We start from the raw sequence: 20,667 nt of genomic DNA on the forward strand, positions 1-20,667 counted from the left end.
TTTTAACATCCAATTTTCTCTATGGAACACTTAAAACTAAAAATCATACCCAATCCTCAAACATGTTTCCAATCCTTTCTAATACTTCAAATTCCTTATTCAAACCTTTGACAAGTCAAATATGCTTTTAAAATCCAATTACTAATCAAATTTCATCAATTCTCTTAAAAACCATTTTACTAATTCACAATTAATTCCTAAATCCCTTAGTTTCTATTCATCTTTAAGCTTCCTTAAGTTTCTATACCAACCAAAGATTCAAAACCAACCAAAAATTCAAGAAACAACCAATTTTAAACATAACTCACATTAGCAATGGAGGTTCACGGTGGAAAGGAAGGAGAAGGTGAAGGTGAAGGCTTCTAGGCTTTTCTATCCTATTTCTTCTTTTTCCCACATGTTAAATATCCTTAAAAATGAATTTTAAATTCATTTTATGCTAAAAGACCATTATGTCCTTCCATTCTTTAATCTTTGATAATATGTCCTAAACAAAAATTTCCAAATAAGTCCAAAATTAAACCACTAAATGTTAAATTCTTACACTTTAGTCATTGATCCGATGTTTGGGGTATTATAGAATATTTATTGAAAATATATTCATTTCTTTTGGGCACGAGGATGCCACGATTAGGGTGCCCCATTCTCTTTAAGTTCACATGTTTGATTTTCTTTAACGTTAATTTTCTTCAATATTTATAATTATACTAATTTTATTAAATACTACTATTTCTAATAAATAACTAAATGCACTCATTAATAAAAATGTTTAATTTTTGGACATTGTTCTTAATTAGGGACGTCCATTGGGCTCATGAAATTAGAGATATTCCCTCGTATCCATCTGTATCAAGAATATTTATCTCATCATCACCTTATAATTTGTCGCGATATAAAACCAAAAATCATTGTCTTATGATTTGCAAGATTAAAATTTTCTTTGTTCTACCGTTCATATTAATCTCGAGATCCATCTAATACGTATTGTATATATCTACAACTCACTTCACATAATATACTTGTAAGTATCATTTAAATAACATTATTTATGAAAAAATATGAAATATAAATCTCTTTCTTTCATGCCCTCGAAAGGTGAATTTATTACCTATTACGTTGGATTTTGGCTAATTATAAATTTGGAAGAAAGTTTTTTTAGGTTGTTCTTCTGGTTTCAAGGCTTCGACTTGATTAATGCATATCAACTCAAGTTCCACATTTAAATTTGGTGGGTGAATCTCTCAATAATTTTTTTACATACATAAGAACTCGAACTCGAGACTTTCCTTTAACAATAGAAAGTTGCTTACTACTTGAATCAATCCATATTCGTGATTTTGAATTAACTTTACAAAACTTTTGTCCAACTCAAGTTATTTGAGGGGTCTGATTCTTCATTTATGAGCCTTCACTGATTGCATTAATTTCAATTATGATATAATTATCAATAAAGCTGGTTCAATTTTATGTTATAACCCAATTTATCCGAGTTCAAATAATTGTTGAAGATAAGTGCCCCTATAAGCCTTGTTCAAAAAAAATACCCAATAAGAATTCTTCAAGTTATCTATTAGTGCATGCAGATACAATTAGGGGTGTAAACGAGCCGAGTTGAGCTCGACTCGACTCGAAAACTCTGAAATGGAGCTCGACTTGACTCAAAAACTCGTGAGCTTAAAATTTTCAAGCTCGACTAGAACTCGAAATCCTGAATTGAAGCTCGTGAGCGTCTCAAAATGAAAAAAAAAAATCTTAAACTTAACTCGATTGAAGCCTTAAACTCAAACTCGAACCTGAACCTTAAATACATGAAAATCTTATTGTATTTTTTATTAAAAAATCAATACATAAATGTTACTATTATTAATAATTTATTTTTTTTAAAATAAAATATTAATATATTATATTTTCGAGCTGCTCACGAGCTTTTCGAGTCAAATATCAAGTAGCTCGTTTCGGCTCGTTAAGAACTCGAGTCGAGTCTATTCGATCCGAGTATTTATCGAGCCTTGACCGAGTCGATCTCGAGTAGCTCGCGATCTATCTCGTCTCATTTACAACCCTATATACAGTATTGAGATAGTAAAATTATTTTAATCAAAAGAACAAATATTTATTAAATACTTAAATTTAAAAATTAAAATAGTTAAAGATTTTATTTAACTACTATTTAAATAAAAAACCTAAAATACTATTTTACTAAAATTTTTGAAAGGGATCAACCACTATGTAGATTCGTCCTTGAGTGCACGAAGGAGCTAAAATAACTGTTCTACAATTATTCATATCATAGATGAGAGATTATAGATAGTTTTAAACTATCTATTTATCTATAGGTATATATTAACAATAGAGATTTGCAGCTTTCTCACTGAAAAAATATCTATAATTTCGTAGGTAGGTACAGAAAAAGTACCCTGAATCTGATCCAACGTGTCAATGACTAAACATGTAGTGCTTTGAGATCGGTTGAGGGTTGAATTTTATGTGTACAAATTGATATGAGGATAATGCTTAGACACTGACTAATACCGGTCTTGTTAAAAATTGGCACACCAAATTGCATTATTAGTCAACATTATGGGTGGCAATTTGGTGGCATTAATGGGACGGTAAAATTGGTCAAATTTGACCACCAAATTGTAGAAAATTTTGGATGGTAAAACTATGCAATTAGTCATTGTAATTTAGGGTATTTACAAATTAGTCCTTAAAGCTTCAACTATAAATACCCTAGCTCATTTAGCTTCAAAACCATCCCAAAGCATTCTAGCTTTCTTCAAATACTAGAGAATAAAGAGAGTTTCTTGAGAGTTATTTTCTCCTTTTTATCAAGAGAGAATTATCATTGTTTTCTCCTTGGTAGAAGGAGAGAAGTTGTAATTCCTATTTTCTCATAGTGAAATTCTTCTACCGTTGCCCGTGGTTTTTACCCTACATTATTTAGGGGTTTTCCTCGTAAAATTTGTGTCTCTTTTATCTTCATTTTTATTTTCTCAAATTATCAGTTGTGATTTTTCTCTATCCGATAGCCGTCTTCTGCAACAATTGGTATCAGAGCCAGATTTGAGTGTGTAATATCTTCTTATTGTCTTTGTGGTTGCCACCAAAAGGTGGATCCTCAAACATAAGAAAGTAAGAAGGTACAACCCATTCTTTGAAGGTTCCAGAGAACTATTCACGATAGTGAAATAGTGGGAGCTATCCGTAAAAGAAGCTATGGCAACGAAATTTGATATTGAAAAATTCAATGGGAGAAATTTCTCATTGTGAAAATTGAAGATGAAGGCCATCCTGAGGAAAGACGGTTGTCTAGCAGCTATCAGTGAAAGGCCGGTGGATTTCACAGGCGACAACAAATGGATCGAAATGGACGGAAATACTATGACAAACTTTCATCTAGCATTAGGAGATGGAGTATTGTCAAGTATCGAGGAGAAGAAGACATCTAAGGAGATATGTGATCATCTCACCAAACTGTACGAGGCCACATCACTGCACAATAAAATTTTTCTTAAGAGAAAATTGTACACTCTTCGTATGCCATAATCTACTTCAGTGACGGAACACTTAAATACACTGAACACTTTATTTTCTCAGCTTACATCCTTAAGCTGTAAAATAGGAGAACAAGAACGTGCTGAACTTCTACTTCAAAGTCTACCAGATTCGTATGATCAACTCATCATCAACTTGACAAATAGTAATGTCACCAGTCTAGTCTTCGATGACGTTGCAGCTGCTGTTCTACAAGAAGAAAATCGGCGCAAGAACAAGAAAGACAGACAAGTAAATCTGCAACAAGCAGAAGCATTAACAACGATGACAACGATGAGAGGGAGATCAACAGAACGTGGCCAAAGCAGCAGTCACAAACATGGTAGATCGAAGTCGAGAAACAAGAAGAATTTAAAGTGCTACAACTGTAGAAAGAAGGGTCACTTGAAGAAGGATTGTTGGAGTCTAAATAAAAACTCCAATCCACAAGGCAATGCCGTAAACACTTCAGATGATGGAGATGCTCTATGCTGTGAAGCGTCAACCATCGTGGAAGGAAGAAAACGATTTGCAGATATATGGCTCATTAATTCGGGAACAACATATCACATGACCTCAAGAAGAGAATGGTTCCATCATTATGAACCTGTCTTAGGAGGATCCATGTATAGTTGCAATGATCATGCCTTAGAGATCGTTGGCATGGGAACCATCAAATTGAATATGTATGATGGAACAATTAAAGTTGTTCGAGATGTGCGCCACGTGAAAGGTCTGAAGAAAAATTTATTATCCTATGGATTATTGGATAATAATGCTAGCAAGATTGAAACATGGAAAGGAATCATGAAGGTGTTCCGTGGAGCGCTTGTGGTGCTGAAAGGTGAAAAGATAGCTGCAAACTTGTACATGTTGAAGGGAGAGACATTGCTAGAAGCAGAAGCCTCTGTTGCCTCATGTAGTTCATATTCTACAATGCTATGGCATAAGAAACTTGGACACATGTCAGAACAAGGAATGAAAGTCCTTGTGGAGCAAAAGCTACTTCCAGGCTTAACAAAGGTATCACTTGCGTGAGCATTGCATAACAAGTAAGCAGCACCGGTTGAAATTCAACACATCAAATTCTAGAGTCAAAAGTGTTCTAGAATTGGTTTACTCTGACGTATGGCAAGCACCAGTAACATCCCTAGGTGGAGCAAAATACTTTGTCTCATTTATTGATGACTACTCCAGGAGATGTTGGGTGCACCCTATTAAGAAGAAGTCAGATGTGTTTTTAACTTTCAAAAACTTCAAAGCGCGAGTGGAACTTGATTCTGGAAATAGGATCAAGTGTTTCAGAACAGATAATGGAGGAGAATACACAAGCGAAGAATTTGATGACTTTTGCAGAAAAGAATGCATCAAAAGACAGTTCACATTGGCGAACACTCCTCAACAAAATGGAGTGGTAGAGCGGATGAACAGAACCTTGTTAGAAAGAACAAGAGCAATGTTGAGGGATGTAGGCCTAGAAAAATCATTCGGGGCAGAAGCAGTCAATACTGCCTGTTATTTGGTGAATCGAGCTTCATCAACTACAATAGAGCTGAAGACACCAATAGAGATGTGGACTGGAAAACCAGCTGATTATTCAAACCTCTATGTATTTGGAATTATAGTGTACGTGATGTACAACTCCCAAGAAATTTCAAAGTTGGATCCAAAATCCAGGAAATGCAAATTCTTGGGGTATGCTGATGGAGTAAAGGGGTATCGCTTGTAGGATCCCACTGCCCGTAAAGTGATCTTCAGTAGAGATGTTATCTTTGTAGAAGATAAACTACAAAGAAAAGAAGACGATGATAGCGCTGAAAATTCAGAGACTACTCAGATACATGTGGAAAAAGAGTTTGAACAAGGAGATTCTTCTGAAGCAGAACTAGCACATGATGAACAAGAACCAGAGAGTTCTGAAGCTCCAACAACTCTTCAATCAGATCGTGTGAGAAGACGTCCCAATTGGCACTCAGATTATGTTATAGAAGGTAATATTACATACTGCCTTTTAACAGAGGACGGTGAGCCATCAACATACCAGGAGGCAATAAACAACTCAGATGCTTCAATGTGGATGATGGCGATGCAAGAAGAAATTGAAGCCTTCATAAAAATAATACATGGGACCTTGTGCCACTACCACAAGGAAGGAAGCCAATTAGTAACAAATGGGTCTTCAAAATCAAGCGAAATGGTGACGATCAAGTTGAGAGGTATCGTGCAAGACTGGTGGTCAAAGGATATGCTCAAAAAGAAGGTATTGATTTCAATGAAATATTTTCTTCTGTGGTTCGACTAACAACAGTTCGATTAGTTTTGGCAATGTGTGCTACATTGGACTTACATCTAGAGCATCTAGATGTTAAAACAGCTTTTCTTCATGGAAATCTTGAAGAAGAAATTTATATGCTCCAGCCTGAAGGTTTTGAAGAAAAAGAAAAAAAAGAACTTGGTTTGCAGGTTGAACAAATCTCTATACGGTCTAAAGCATGTGCCGAGGTGTTGGTATAAGAGATTTGATTATTTCATTATGTGCCTTGGATACAACAGACTTAATGCAGACCCTTATGCTTATTTCAAGAGGTCTGGTGATAAAGATTTTGTTATTTTGTTGTTGTATGTGGATGACATGTTGGTTGCAGGACCCAACAAAGATCATATTGAAGAATTGAAGGCACAACTGGCTAGGGAATTTGAAATGAAGGACTTGGGATCAGCAAACAAGATTCTAGGGATGCAAATTCACCGAGACAGAAGTAATAGGAAGATTTGGCTTTCACAAAAGAATTACTTGAAGAAAATCTTGTCACGATTCAGCATGCAAGATTGTAAGTTAATTTCTACTCCTCTTCCTATTAACTTCAAATTATCCTCTAGTATGAGTCCTAGCAGTGAAGAAGAGAGGATGTAGATGTCTCGAGTACCGTATGCATCAGCAGTGGGAAGTTTAATGTTCGCTATGATATGCACAAGACCAGACATTGCACAAGCAGTGGGAGTGGTTAGTCGGTACATGGCGAATCCAGGAAAAGAGCATTGGAATACAATAAAGAGGATCCTAAGATACATCAAAGGGACCTCAATTGTTGCATTATATTACGGAGGATCAAACTTACTAATCAATGGGTATGTAAATTCTGACTATGCAGGGGATTTGGATAAAAGAAAATCTACTACAGGATATGTGTTTAAAGTTGCTGGTGGAGCTGTAAGCTGGGTTTCAAAATTTTAGTCAGTTGTGGCTACATCCACAACAGAAGCAGAATATGTAGCAGCTACACAATCCAGTAATGAAGCAATATGGTTGAAGATGCTATTGGAGGAGCTTGGGCACAATCAAGAGTATGTCTCTTTGTTTTGTGACAGTCAAAGTGCCTTGCATCTAGCAAGGAATCCATAATTTCATTCAAGGACAAAGCACATACGAGTTCAGTACCATTTCATTCGTGAAAAGGTGGAAGAAGGGACAGTAGATATGCAGAAGATCCATACCAAAGACAACATAGCAGATTTTATGACGAAGGCGATCAACGCTGATAAATTTACCTGTTATCAATCCTCCTGTGGCCTGTCAGAGACGTAAGCAACATGAAAGGTACAAGGTAGAAAGAATGGTGTGAAGATATGATTGTTCCAATCAAATCTTCAAGTGGGAGATTGTTGAAAATTGGCACACCAAATTGCATCATTAGTTAACATTATGGGTGGCAATTTGGTGGCATTAATGGGGCGGCAAAATTGGTCAAATTTGGCCACCAAATTGTTGAAAATTTTGGATGGTAAAACTATGCAATTAGTCATTGTAATTTAGGGTATTTACAAATTAGTCCTTAAAGCTTCAACTATAAATACCCTAGCTCATTTAGCTTCAAAACCATCCCACAACATTCTAGCTTTCTTCCAATACTAGAGAATAAAGAGAGTTTCTTGAGAGTTATTTTCTCCTTTTTATCAAGAGAGAATTATCATTGTTTTCTCCTTGGTAGATCGAGAGAAGTTGTAATTCCTATTTTCTCATAGTGAAATTCTTCTACCGTTGCCCGTGGTTTTTACCCTACATTATTTAGGGGTTTTCCACGTAAAATTTGTGTCTCTTTTATCTTCATTTTTATTTTCTCAAATTATCAATTGCGATTTTGCTCTATCCGATAGCTGTCTTCCGCAATAGGTCTGTCCCATATTCTACATCAGCCAGTCTTAACTAAATAGTTTAAATCAAAGAATTACAGAGGAAAACAACTTAATTCTATTAGGTATTTTTACAGTAAAATTAAACATTAACGTGTGAATATGTGCTATTTTGCCATTAACGGCATTATTGTCTACAACCGCCCTGAAAACATATAAGCAAGCTCAGAAATGACTGCCACATTGACAAATACATTTGTGACGCCACGTCTACCCTTTTCAATGCCTTTAAAAGAGGGACTATATCATAAGGAAAAATCAAATTAAAAACCACAAAAAGATGACGCTCATCTCTCAATTTCAAGCATCCGTTTCATTTTCTTCTCATTTTAGTAGGACCATTATCTTGTTTGTTTTTGTGGTGGTATACTGCCATGATGACAATGAAGCAACCATGGTCCTGCCTGACAATGAGAAGATTACTGCAATTTTTGCGTTCGAAGATTCGATAGTTGATCCAGGGAACAACAACAATCTCCCCACTATAGCTAAAGGCAATTTCCTCCCCTACGGGAGGGATTTCAAAGGTGGACCGACCGGACGGTTTTCAAACGGAGGTCCCTTCCGACCTTATAGGTAGTGTAACCAATAACCCTTTACATTCTAGAATTATATGTGTCTGTCATTAACAACATCAAAATTACTTGCAGCTGAAGAATTCGGTGTGAAGGATCTGGTTCCTGCTTATTGATAACTCCGTAAAAAGGTCATATTTGTGACCTTTTCACTTAAGTTATTGATTGTCTTAGAGCTCATATAGATGCATTTAGGAGCATATAGTTGCATGTGGTGAAATTCTGTTTGCTGCGGCATTTTATTTTGTAATCAGTGCTGCTTTATGGGGAAGGTGTTTGTCTGGTGATGTGCAGGATTTGGGAGCAAGGAAAAGAAAAAGGGAAATGCCATGACAAAAGGAGACTATTGAGCAGAATGCAAATGCCGAACCAGTTGGCATTTCGAGAGCGATCAAAACGAAAGAAGAATATTTTTATAAAGAGCCAGCTATCATGACATAAAAAGTGCTTTCTGCAATCAACCATAATGAAGGGGCCAGTTACCATCTTTGCACTGACTCTCACATAAAAGGAATGAACTTTAGGGTGATAGTGTAATTTTAACACAAAACCATAGGTTCATTCTCCCCTATAAATAGAAGATAAAGCCTGACTTTTTGAGGAGACTTGGAGATTTTTAGACAGCCGCCAAGAGCCTAAAAATTCGGAGAAAAAGTTCTCTCTTTTTCCGTCAATCGTTTTTGTTGTGGCATTCCTCCGTTGATAGGCTATAGGGAGTGGCGAACTAGGCGTCCGAGAGGAGCTAGATCGCTGGGATTGTTTGTGGTGGCCGAGGGAAGCTCCGGCAGTGCACGTCGAAGGCTTTTCCTCCTTCTCTTTGCTCTTTGCTTTCGTTATTTATTATTTGGGTTGTAAGGAACGAATTAACTTGCTTTGTGCTTGCTTATTTCAAACCCCACCATGAACTAATCCTATTTGGTGGGAGTTTATTTTGGATATTTAAGTTTTGCTTTAATGAATGATTGTTTTTCTATGTTATAATCTGTTTTGCTTATGAATTTTAATGCCTTAAGGTTGTAGGAGCTATGAGAGTAGTCATTCCTTAGGTGATTACTTAGTGTTCAAGAGAATGCCTAAGTAGCATATCCTTAGTATTTGAGAAAAACTAGGGAGGAACCACATAAGCAAGGGGTTCTAGATAGTAACTAGGCCTAATCCACCTTAGAGATAAGGCTAGGATTTCATTCGACTAAAAGGAGTTGTGCATGAGCGATAGGTTAGATGTTAATGCTGCCGCAAAAAGGTATTGCCAAGACATATCCTGTTATCTGGACCATTAGGATCCCTGCAGTAGCTAACGCCAATCAGTTTTGCCAAGGCATCTTCAATCTGTCGAGTCCCTTGACTAAAGATATCATAGGGCACCCTTAGTAAACTCTGTTGGGAAGATAAAGCATAGAAGTAAAACCATTCTGAGAAGTGGACTTAAATTTTCCTAGGTAACTCCTATCATTCATTTCCATGGTAGCTTTTCGTGTGAGGAGTCTAAAGTCCTTATAATCAAATCCAGTATTTACATTTTATTTTTCCTTTACATTTTTATTTGATTACAGTACACACAATTCCTTTTGCCACAACATATCCATTTGCTACCACATTGTCATCGTTCCATTTCCATACCATCCATTCATTTTGCCACAGCATTACCATTTGCATATATACCATCTCTAACTTTACTTAGGTGACAAAGTAAAGTGCTGTGACAAACTTATTTGATTTTCCCCAATCCCTGTGGAGAAAGATACTCACTTATCACTTTATTACTTATTCGATTGTATATACTTGCACACATATCTGCACCATTTATACTACTCACAAACAACGGACAAGTTTTTGGCGTCGTTGCCGGGGATTGGCAACTGGAAGTTAATTTGTTTTTGTCATAGCATTATTATTTTACTTGTTTATTTTTTTAGATAGCTTTACTTTTTATTTTCTTTATCTATTTCAGGTTTTTCGAGGTGTATGACCAGAAGACATTCGAATGAGCCATTAGAACCAGTTGAACCTGAGATCGAGAGGCTTTTTAGGCAAAGAAGAAGTGCTCAACGTGCAAATATGTATCAAATCGAAAAATGAAGGCATTGGTCATGAGGAAGATTAGAATGCCGAGGCAAATCTAAATGCTGGGAATACAACCCGACCTCGTGCCATTCGTGATCACTTAAACCCGATCTTAGATGACTTAAATCCTGGAATTGTGGCACCATAAATTCAGGCATCCCACTTCGAGCTCAAACCTATCATGTTTAATATGCTGAACTCCATAGGGCAATTTGGGGTCATGCCAAATAAAGATGTCAGTCAGTACATTCGTAACTTCTTGGAGGTGTGTGTGATTCCTTTCGCCAACAAGGAGTGCACGAAGATGTTTTGAAACTAAAGTTATTTCCTTATTCTCTGCGTGATCGAGCAAGGGCTTGGTTGAGTGGCGTTCCAGCGGGTTCAATGGAGTCGTGGACTGATCTGTGCAAAAAAAAAATTACTGCGGTATAATCCTCCGAACATGAACACCCAACTGAGGAACGACATTGCTTCTTTTCGTCAAGCTGATGACGAGTCGATGTATGAGTGATGGGATCGATACAAGGGATTGCTTCGTAAATGTTTGAATCATGGTTTTCAAGATTGGATGCAAGTGATGATGTTCTACAATGGAGTTAATGCACCTACGAGGATGATGCTAGATGCCTCAGTAAATTGGATCTTACTTGACAAATCACAAGCAGAGTCATTTGGCATTCTGGATATGATTTCCACCAATGATTATCAGTTTTCATCCACAAGGCTTGGACTTGGGCGAAAATCACATAGAAATTTCGAGCTAGACACTAAGGATTCGGTGTCTGCCCAACTTGCTGCTATCACCAACATGTTGAAGAATCTGCAAAGGCCAAGTGAGGTGAGAGAAGTGAATGTAGCCCATTCAGCATTTTTATTATGCCACGGCAATCATAATGAGAGTGACTGCCCGACCAATCAAGAATCCATCAATTATGTAGGCAACTTCAACCGATGTAACAACAACCCCTATTCTAACACATATAATCCTGGATGGCGTCAACATCCAAACTTTTCGTGGGGAAACCAAGGAACCAACAATGCTCATCAACCAGCTCGGCAGCAGAATTTCAATGACTCCCAGGGATTTCAATCGAATATGCCATGGCATAATTCCAACAAGGGAGGGTCATCTTCATCTAACACCAGTTCTTTGGAGGCCACAATGCAAGAGTTCATAGCAACAACGAAGACAATGTTGCAAGACCATGCAACCTCCATAAAAAACCAAGGGACTCTGCTTCAGAGCCACAGTTCGTCGCTGAGGACATTGGAGTTTCCTTGGTCAAATTGTCGCGGCATTACAAGAACGACAACCAGGACATTTGCCAAGTGACACTGAAGTCAAAAAACCTCATAATAAAGAGTACTATAGTGTTCTAACTCTACGAAGTGGTACACAAATTAATGTCGAAGACAAGTTTGAGGGAAAATCGAAGGATAATTCACCCCCTGATACTGTACAAGCTGATCAAGAAGTGCTAGAAGAAGCACCAGAGGAAGAGGATAAGGATGAGAGTTCATCAAGTAAAGTGATTGAGGGAGCAAAAAAAAATGCCAAGGCAAATTCTGTTCCCACCCCGTCAGTACAAGAATCCAGACCCTCACTTTCTTTTCCGCAAAGACTGAAAAAGCATAACGAGGATATTCAATTCAGAAAGTTTGTTGACATTCTGAGTCAACTTCAAATCAATGTTCCTTTTCTGGAGGTTATGGAACAAATGCCTATATATGCTAAGTTCCTCAAGGAGATTGTGACCAAGAAAAGAAAGGTTGAGCAGTACGAGACAATTACCACATCAAAAGAATTTTGCTCATCCTTAAGCAAGCTGCCACCGAAGAGACATGATCCGGGCAGTTTTATCATCCCATGTTCGATATGAGACAAATTTGTTGGGAAGTCAGTATGTGACCTTGGCTCAAGTGTGAACTTGATGCCTAAGTCAATTTTCATAAAGCTTGGGATAGGAAATGCGAGACCCACATCCGTCATCTTGCAATTAGCCGATCGTTCACATGTGTGTCTTGAAGGGCGAATTGAAGATGTCATCGTACGGGTTGACAAGTCCATTTTTCCTGTTGATTTTCTGATTCTGGACCGTGAGGTCGATGCCACAATACCCATCATCTTGGGGAGACCCTTCCTAGCTACCGGTCGTATTCTTATCAACTGCGAGAGGGGTGAGCTGACCATGAGAGTGGCCGATCAATATGTCACTATGAATGTCTTTCGATCCCTCAAGTACATGGATGATTATAAAGACTGCCAAAGCATTTTAGAAGTGGATACAGTAATCACGAAAGAAGCATATCAATTTTGCCAGGAGAACTTTATTCAACTAGGACCTGATGAGGGGTTATTCAAAGACTTAAAGGCTGAAGAGCCTAATGATTTTTCTATCGAGGAACAATAGGCTAGCTTTCTCAAAGCTAGCCCAAGTACGCATTTTGAACCATTGAATTTTGATGAATTTGTTCCTCCCAAGCCCTCATTAGAGCATGCTCCTACCCTAGAACTTAAGAATTTGCCACAACATCTTAAATATGCTTATATGGGTAGTAATGAAACTTTGCCTATGATTATTTCCTCTACCCTTACTCCTAACCAAGAATCTAGTTTTCTAAGTGTTTTGTCACAACATAAGAAAGCTTTAGAATGGACGATGGTAGATCTGAAGGGAATAAGTCCAATTATTTGCATGCACAAAATCCTGCTGGAGGAATGCCATGGCAAATCTATAGAGCCACAACGAAGATTGAACCCAATCATGAAGCAAGTTGTGATGAAAGAGATTCTCAAATGGCTTGATACTGGAGTGATTTACCCTATTTTGGATACCTCTTGGGTGAGTCCCGTCCAATGTGTGCCAAAGAAGGGAGGCACGACTGTGGTGACAAGCGAAAACAACGAGTTGCTACCTACACGCATAGTCACCGGGTGGCGAATCTGCATGGACTACCGCAAGCTCAACAAGGCCACCAAGGAGGATCATTTCCCTTTGTCGTTCATCGATCAAATGTTGGATCGACTTACTGGCAAGGTATTTCATTATTTCTTAGACGAATACTCGGGGTATAATCAAATTTCCATCGCACCGAAGGACCAAGAGAAGACAACATTTACGTGTCCTTATGGAACGTATGCTTTTCGAAGAACGCCTTTTGGACTCTGTAATGCCTCGACAACTTTTCAACGCTGCATGCAAACCATATTTTCTAACATGGTTGAGGATTTCCTGAAAATTTTCATGGATGATTTTTCTGTTTCTGGAGATGATTTTAAAAAATTACTCGGCAATTTGGTAAAGTTACTGAAGCGATGCGAGGAACTCGATCTCGTGCTGAACATGGAAAAATGCCACTTCATGGTGACCGAAGGCATTGTTCTAGGCCATAAGATTTCTGCAAAGGGCATTGAGGTTGATAAGGCCAAGATCGAGGTGATCGAGAAGCTACCGCCACCAACTTCTGTCAAGGGCATTCAGAGTTTCCTTAGACATGCTGGATTTTATAGACGATTTATCAAGGACTTCTCCACAATATTGCCATGGCATATCACCCACAAACAAATGGGAAAGCTGAAGTGTCCAACCGTGAAGTCAAGTAGATTCTCGAGAAGGTGGTAAACCCCCGAAGGAAAGATTGGTCCCAAAAACTCGATGAAGCACTCTGGGCATACCGGACGACATTTAAAACACCTTTGGGAATGTCGCCCTTTAAGATAGTATTTGAAAAAGCATGCCACCTTCCAGTTGAGCTAGAACATAGGCATACTGGGAAATCAAGAAGTTGAACTTTGATGCACAACTAGCTGGGGAGAAACGACTGCTCGATCTGAATGAGATGGAAGAGTTTCGAGCACAAGCATATGAAAATGCCAAGCTCTATAAGGAAAAAACGAAGAAGTGGCATGATAAAATTATTTTTCCACGACATTTTCATGTTGGACAGAAAGTGCTCATGTTTAACTCTAGGCTCAAACTCTTCCTTGGCAAACTGAGGTCACGATGGTCGGGACCATTCGAAGTCCACCATGTTTACCCGTATGGCGCTGTGGATATCAAGAACATGGATGATGGATCCTTCTTTAAAGTCAATGGTCAGCGCCTGAAGGCATACCAAGGAGTCCCACCATTGGGTGACAAGACTGCACTTTTCTTGTATGAAGTTGATACTGGCCCAACATCTTAAGGATGTCATGACATTTTAGATTTACTCTTGTGCATAAATAAATGTTTATTTTGTTACTGTTTTTATTCAATTTCCTTTTATTTTACTATTTTATTTTTCTTTGCAAGGTTAGGGTCCATCCAGATTTTAACCGTACCAGCATCATATTCTGAACATTCCAGCCCCACACAATTACAAAAGCGCATACGTCACACGACCGCCGCACCACCACAAGCATGAAGTCAAGGTATCTTGCATTGCATTGAATTTCATAGCATGTAGTTTAGATTTTTCCTTAGTTTTTATTTAGCATTGAGGACAATGCTTCTCTCAAGTTTGGGGGAGGTAGTGTTCTTAAATCATTGCATGATAGTATTAGTAGAATGAATATGCCATGACATTAGTAAGTGGTTGAATTGGTTTTTGGAATAAATTAAGGATGCCCGATGATGATAAACTCTTGATGGCTAGGATTGAATGTACATGACTATTGAGGATAATAAAACCAACTCTAGGACTTGCTTCTTTGAAACCCTTGAATACACGATTGTATGTTTTTTCATGCTTAAGGAACTTAAAAAAATTTTATAAGAGAATTCTTGCATGTCTTGGCATAAACGATGAAAACCCCAATTTATAAAAAAAAAATTAAAGTTATGAATAAATGTTTCGGCATATCTGTAGAGGGACACTCCGCTATGCCATAACATTTCCTGGAAACTACAAATAAATAAATGGCAACTATGGTATATGAGTAAATGAAAGCAGCCACAGAATGACTCTACCTTACTAGCTCGGGGTGGAAGGTATGCTCCATTTCACCTAGAGTGTGGGATGATAGGTGTGATGGGCTGACTCCCCTCGTAGCAGTGTTAAAAAAAGCAAAAAGGAAAAGAAAACAATGTGGGAGTAAAAAAATTGTAAATGTTGTGGCAGAACAAGAAAACTTGCGTAGAAATTTTTTAGGTTTGTTAAGCATGACTGGATACAACACGCACACACCCTCACAAAGAATCTTTCCCTAGGAGACAGACTTGATTTCTCAAATTAGTCTAGCATGTTGAAGCCAAATGTTTTTAGGGCTGAAATTTTATCCCATATAACTATTTTGTTTCTGAACTTGCCATGGTATTTTTATTTTGCTTAATACTATCTATTGCTTGAGGACAAGCAATAGCTTAAGTTTGGGGGTGTGATAACTTCGTAAAAAGGTCATATTTGGGACTTTTTCACTTAATCTATTGATTGTCTTAGAGCTCATATATGATCATATAGATGCATTTAGGAGCATATAGTTGCATGTGGTGAAATTCTGTTTGTCGCGACATTTTATTTTGTAATCAGTGTTGCTTTATGGGGAAGGTGTTTGTCTGGTGATGTGCAGGTTTTGGGAGCAATGAAAAGCAAAAGGGAAATGCCATGACATAAGGAGACTGTTGAGGAGAATGCAAATGCCGAACCAATTGGCATTTCGAGAGCGATCAAAACGAAAGAAGAATATTTTTAGTAAGAGCCAACTGTCATGGCATAAAAAGTGCTTTCTGCAATCAACCATAATGGAGGGGCTAATTACCATCTTTGCACCGACTCTCACATAAAATGAATGAACTTTAGGGTGCTAGTGTAATTTTAACACAAAACCCAAGGTTCATTCTCCCCTATAATTAGAAGATGAAGCCTGACTTTTTGAGGAGACTTGGAGATTTTTAAACAGCCGCCAAGAGCCTAAAAATTCGGAGAAAAAGTTCTCTCTTTTTCCGTCAATCGTTTTTGTTGTGGCATTCCTCCGTTGATAGGCTATAGGGAGTGGCGAACTAGGCGTCCGAGAGGAGCTAGATCGCTGGGACTGTTCGTGGTGGCCGAGGGAAGCTCCGGCAGTGCACGTCGAATGCTTTTCCTCATTCTCTTTGCTCTTTGCTTTCGTTATTTATTATTTGGGTTGTAAGGAATGGATTAACTTGCTTTGTGCTTGCTTATTTCGAACCCCACCATGAACTAATCCTATTTGGTGGGAGTTTATTTTGGATATTTAAGTTTTGCTTTAATGAATGATTGTTTTTCTATGTTATAATCTGTTTTGCTTATGAATTTTAATGCCTTAAGGTTGTAGGAGCTATGAGAGTAGTAATTCCTTAGGTGATTACTTAGTGTTCGAGAGAATGCCTAAGTAGCATATCCTTAGTATTCGAGAAAAACTAGGGAGGAACCACATAAGCAAGGGGTTCTAGATAGTAACTAGGCCTAATCCACCTTAGAGATAAGGCTAGGATTTCATTCGACTAAAAGGAGTTGTGCATGAGCGATAGGTTAGATATTAATGTTGCCACAAAAAGGTATTGCCAAGACATATCATGTTATCTGGACCAATAGGATCCCTGCAGTAGCTAACGCCAATCGGTTTTGCCAAGGCATCTTCAATCTGTCAAGTCTCTTGACTAAAGATATCATAGGGCACCCTTAGTAAACTCTGTCGGGCAGATAAAGCATAGAAGTAAAACCATTCTGAGAAGTGAACTTAGATTTTCCTAGGTAACTCCTATCATTCATTCCCATAGTAGCTTGTCGTGTGAGCAGTCTAAAGTCCTTATAATCAAATCCAGTATTTATAGTTTATTTTGCCTTTACATTTTTATTTGATTGCAGTACACACAATTCCTTTTGCCACAACATATCCATTTGCTACCACATTGTCATCGTTCCATTTCCATACCATCCATTCATTTTGCCACAGCATTACCATTTGTATATATACCATCTCTAACTTTACTTAGGTGACAGAGTAAAGTGTCATGACAAACTTATTTGATTTCCCCCAATCCCTGTGGAGAACGATACTCACTCATCACTTTATTACTTGTTCGATTGTGTATACTTGCACACATATCCACACCATTTATAGTACTCACAAACACTTATCTTGATCCAAAAGTACAGCTCCAAGATCTCCTGACCGATGTCAGTTTCGCCTCAGGGGCAGCAGGATATGATCCTCTCAGCAGAAACAGTGGTGTATACATATACATATAAATGCAATCATATACACAACATATATAATTAGTCTCATCTCTCTGTGTGACATTGTTTTGGCAGAATGTTATATCGATGTCGAGCCAGTTAGAGCTGTTCAAGGAGTGCATAAAGAAGATAGAAGCAGCAGTCGGAGAAGAGAGAACTGCAACCATAGTTTCAAAAGCCATATATATAGTCTGCACTGGCAGCAAAGGTGTTACCAGCACTTACTTTACCACCCAATTCAGGAGACCCATTACGATATTAATGCTTCTTCAGATTTCGTGGCCGGCTATGCTTCCCAGTTCTTGCAGGTAAACATGAAGTTTTAGGCTTTGATTGTGACGTAAATATGAAACTAAGCATGGGAAATGTGGCAGGATTTGTATGGATTAGGAGCAAGAAGAATAGGGTTGTTGGGGTTGTCGCCTATAGGGTGTGTACCGTCACAGAGAACCGTGGGTGGAGGCAAAAACAGAGATTGCTACGAGGATGAAAACCAATTGGCATCTGCCTACAACGCCAAGCACTCCGGTGTGGTAGATAATCTGAAAACTATGTTCACTTTGCCAGACACGAAGATTATCTTTCTTGACATCTACTATCCACTGCTCTCGCTAATTGAAAACCCAGGAAAATATGGTAGAACTTTTCTCCTCCGCACATGAAATGAAAGAACAGGTGTTTACAATTTGATCATAATGATTTGAATACAGGTTTGAAGTGGCAACAGTAGGATGCTGCGGGACTGGACTGATAGAAGCCAGTGTATTCTGCAACCCTACAAGCATCCCTCTGTCGTGTGAAGATGCCTCAAAATACGTTTTCTGGGATGGTTACCATCCTTCCGAGAAGGCTTAGAAGATCCTTACAACTACCATTATCTATATGCACCTTAAAGAATTTTTCTGACACAACAAAATAAGTATTTTTTTTATAAATATAGTATTTTGTTTCTAATTACTCGAATCATTTTCGCTTTTATAAATGACAAACGTCAATCACATGCACAATTGTTTTATAAAATTAAGGGTAAACTACATCAAATACCATCAAAATTTAAGCATTGTATCAATTATACCACTGGACTTTCAATTTTGCCAATTATAGTACTAAACTTTGATTTTTATTTTAATTATACCACTAAATCATTAACGGAACGATGATGTGGCTGACGACTGTTGACATGGCTGATGACTGTCGACGTGGCTGACGACTGCCGATGTAGACACCTCACCAAAACGACGTTTTTATCCGACTGTTGGGGTTATGTAAATCAAAATTCAGTATTATAATTGGTTAAATTAGAAGTTCAATGATATAAACGATAAAACGCCTAAAGTTCGGTGGTATCTGGTGTAGTTTACCCTAAAATTAATTATGATGGGAAAATATGACAAACTAATGGTACAAGAAAAGAAATTAAGCAACATTTGTTATAAACCCATTTATATATGACGGGAAAATGTGACAAAATGATGGTACAAGAAAATATGTTCATTCAAGTTTTTTTTTTTAAATGCATTTAATGGATAAGTTTCTATAGAACAATTCCATCCAATGAATAATGACTCTTCGAGTTTAGATTCGTGTATCTCAAGGGGTTTATGCCAAAAATTTAATTGATATAAATAAAGAATTCAAGATTTATCATGTCAAATAATCAAGAATAAAATACTAAATATAAAAGTATATTTGCATTAATTGATTAGACTAAAATCTTTGAGTCTTTCGGGATAACAATTATACAGGTTAAGCTATTTATTGGGGATCACTATATATTTATATAGACTGAATATTAGGTTCGTCTTTTAAGTATTTATAATTTTATCCATCATCAAATTATAAATACAACTTATGATATTTACACTTTAATTTCATGACACTTTAATATCTATGACACATGTAACATAATTAATCATTTATTTTATGTCACACTTTATAATGTTATTATACATTACACATGTTGCAAAATATTGAAAATAGTGTTGCAGTATTATAATCTAAAAATTTTGTTTCAATAAAAAAAAATTTAAAAATGTGAAATTAAAACAGAACCTATAATCGGATAGAACTGAATAAATAGAAGAAGAGTTTTGTTGAGGCCTGAATGAACAGTTTCCTTAAGAAAGATTTGTCATCTCCTCGGTGCTTTAGGTAACGTTGGACGTTGGTCTCCTAAGATACAACAACAAACGTTCACAACAGTAAGCACAACCGTTGTGAACAATCGAACACAATCTTTGTCTTTATCTACCACCGGAAAATGACTTTGGAAGAATCGGAGAATTGAAAGGAAAGTACTTGAAAGAAATTAGTAAAAAGTTGTGTGTTGAGATGTGTCACAACTTAGCCTTTATATAGGGAGAGGAATTTGTATTGAAAGGTTAAGACCTTTATGGAAAGGTTAAGACCTTTAAATGAAATGACTTAACCATTTGATTAAAAATCATAACCTTTTGATCAAAATGTTAATATGAAAAGACATAATTTTTGGGGTGAAATGAAATAATTATTTTTCATGAAAAGACTTAATTATTTTTCATGAATAGTCATGATCAATTCATTCATATTTTTAAAACAATTCCCCACATGAATGAATTTGATTGTTTAAAACATTGACTCGATGTGGTGATAGATTTTACGTTCAATATTTACATAGGATAGGTAGGCGTCCCCTTTGAACCTTCAGTTATGAAAATATGTTTACCTTACTGGTTGTCCAATATACGTGATATCCTTGAATTGTCCTGTCGTTTGTGTAAGTGATGACATACCTCACACAAATATCTTACTGACAAGAGTTTAGTTCTCATGGTTATGTCCAAATAGCCGTGGACATCTCCTGGTTCTGCAAGAGCTTAGAGAACTATTCCCCAACAGTCTCTTTGAAGCGGCTTCACTTCACTCTCACATAGGTGACTTATGTTGTTCGGTTAAACGAAACACATATTGGTCATTAAAAACATTGCTTAACCTTATCCACATTTTAACCACTGTTTTCATCGTAGGAATGACCTTGGGGATGAAAACCCCCCCACGGTGACCTCACCAGGTCTATGCAAGTAGGTTGTCCCATTGAACCTAGATCTTGGGATCTCCAGTCAACTAGGTTGGGTTTCCT

The 20,667-nt window shown here is 37.3% G+C and overlaps 1 protein-coding gene across 1 annotated transcript; it reads left to right on the forward strand.

Annotated features, from left to right (window-relative positions):
• The first annotated feature begins 13,683 nt into the window (after positions 1-13,683).
• On the forward strand, positions 13,684-18,211 carry LOC120122769 (GDSL esterase/lipase EXL3-like). The gene is made up of 3 exons (XM_039141866.1): positions 13,684-13,732; positions 17,625-17,857; positions 17,924-18,211. Exons 1-3 carry the CDS (start codon positions 13,684-13,686, stop codon positions 18,209-18,211), a joined length of 570 nt encoding a protein of 189 aa, XP_038997797.1.
• The last annotated feature ends 2,456 nt before the right edge of the window (positions 18,212-20,667 follow it).

This window comes from Hibiscus syriacus, unplaced genomic scaffold (assembly GCF_006381635.1).
Source record: "Hibiscus syriacus cultivar Baekdansim isolate YM2019G1 unplaced genomic scaffold, ASM638163v2 tig00110387_pilon, whole genome shotgun sequence".
Classification (NCBI taxonomy): Eukaryota; Viridiplantae; Streptophyta; class Magnoliopsida; order Malvales; family Malvaceae; genus Hibiscus; species Hibiscus syriacus.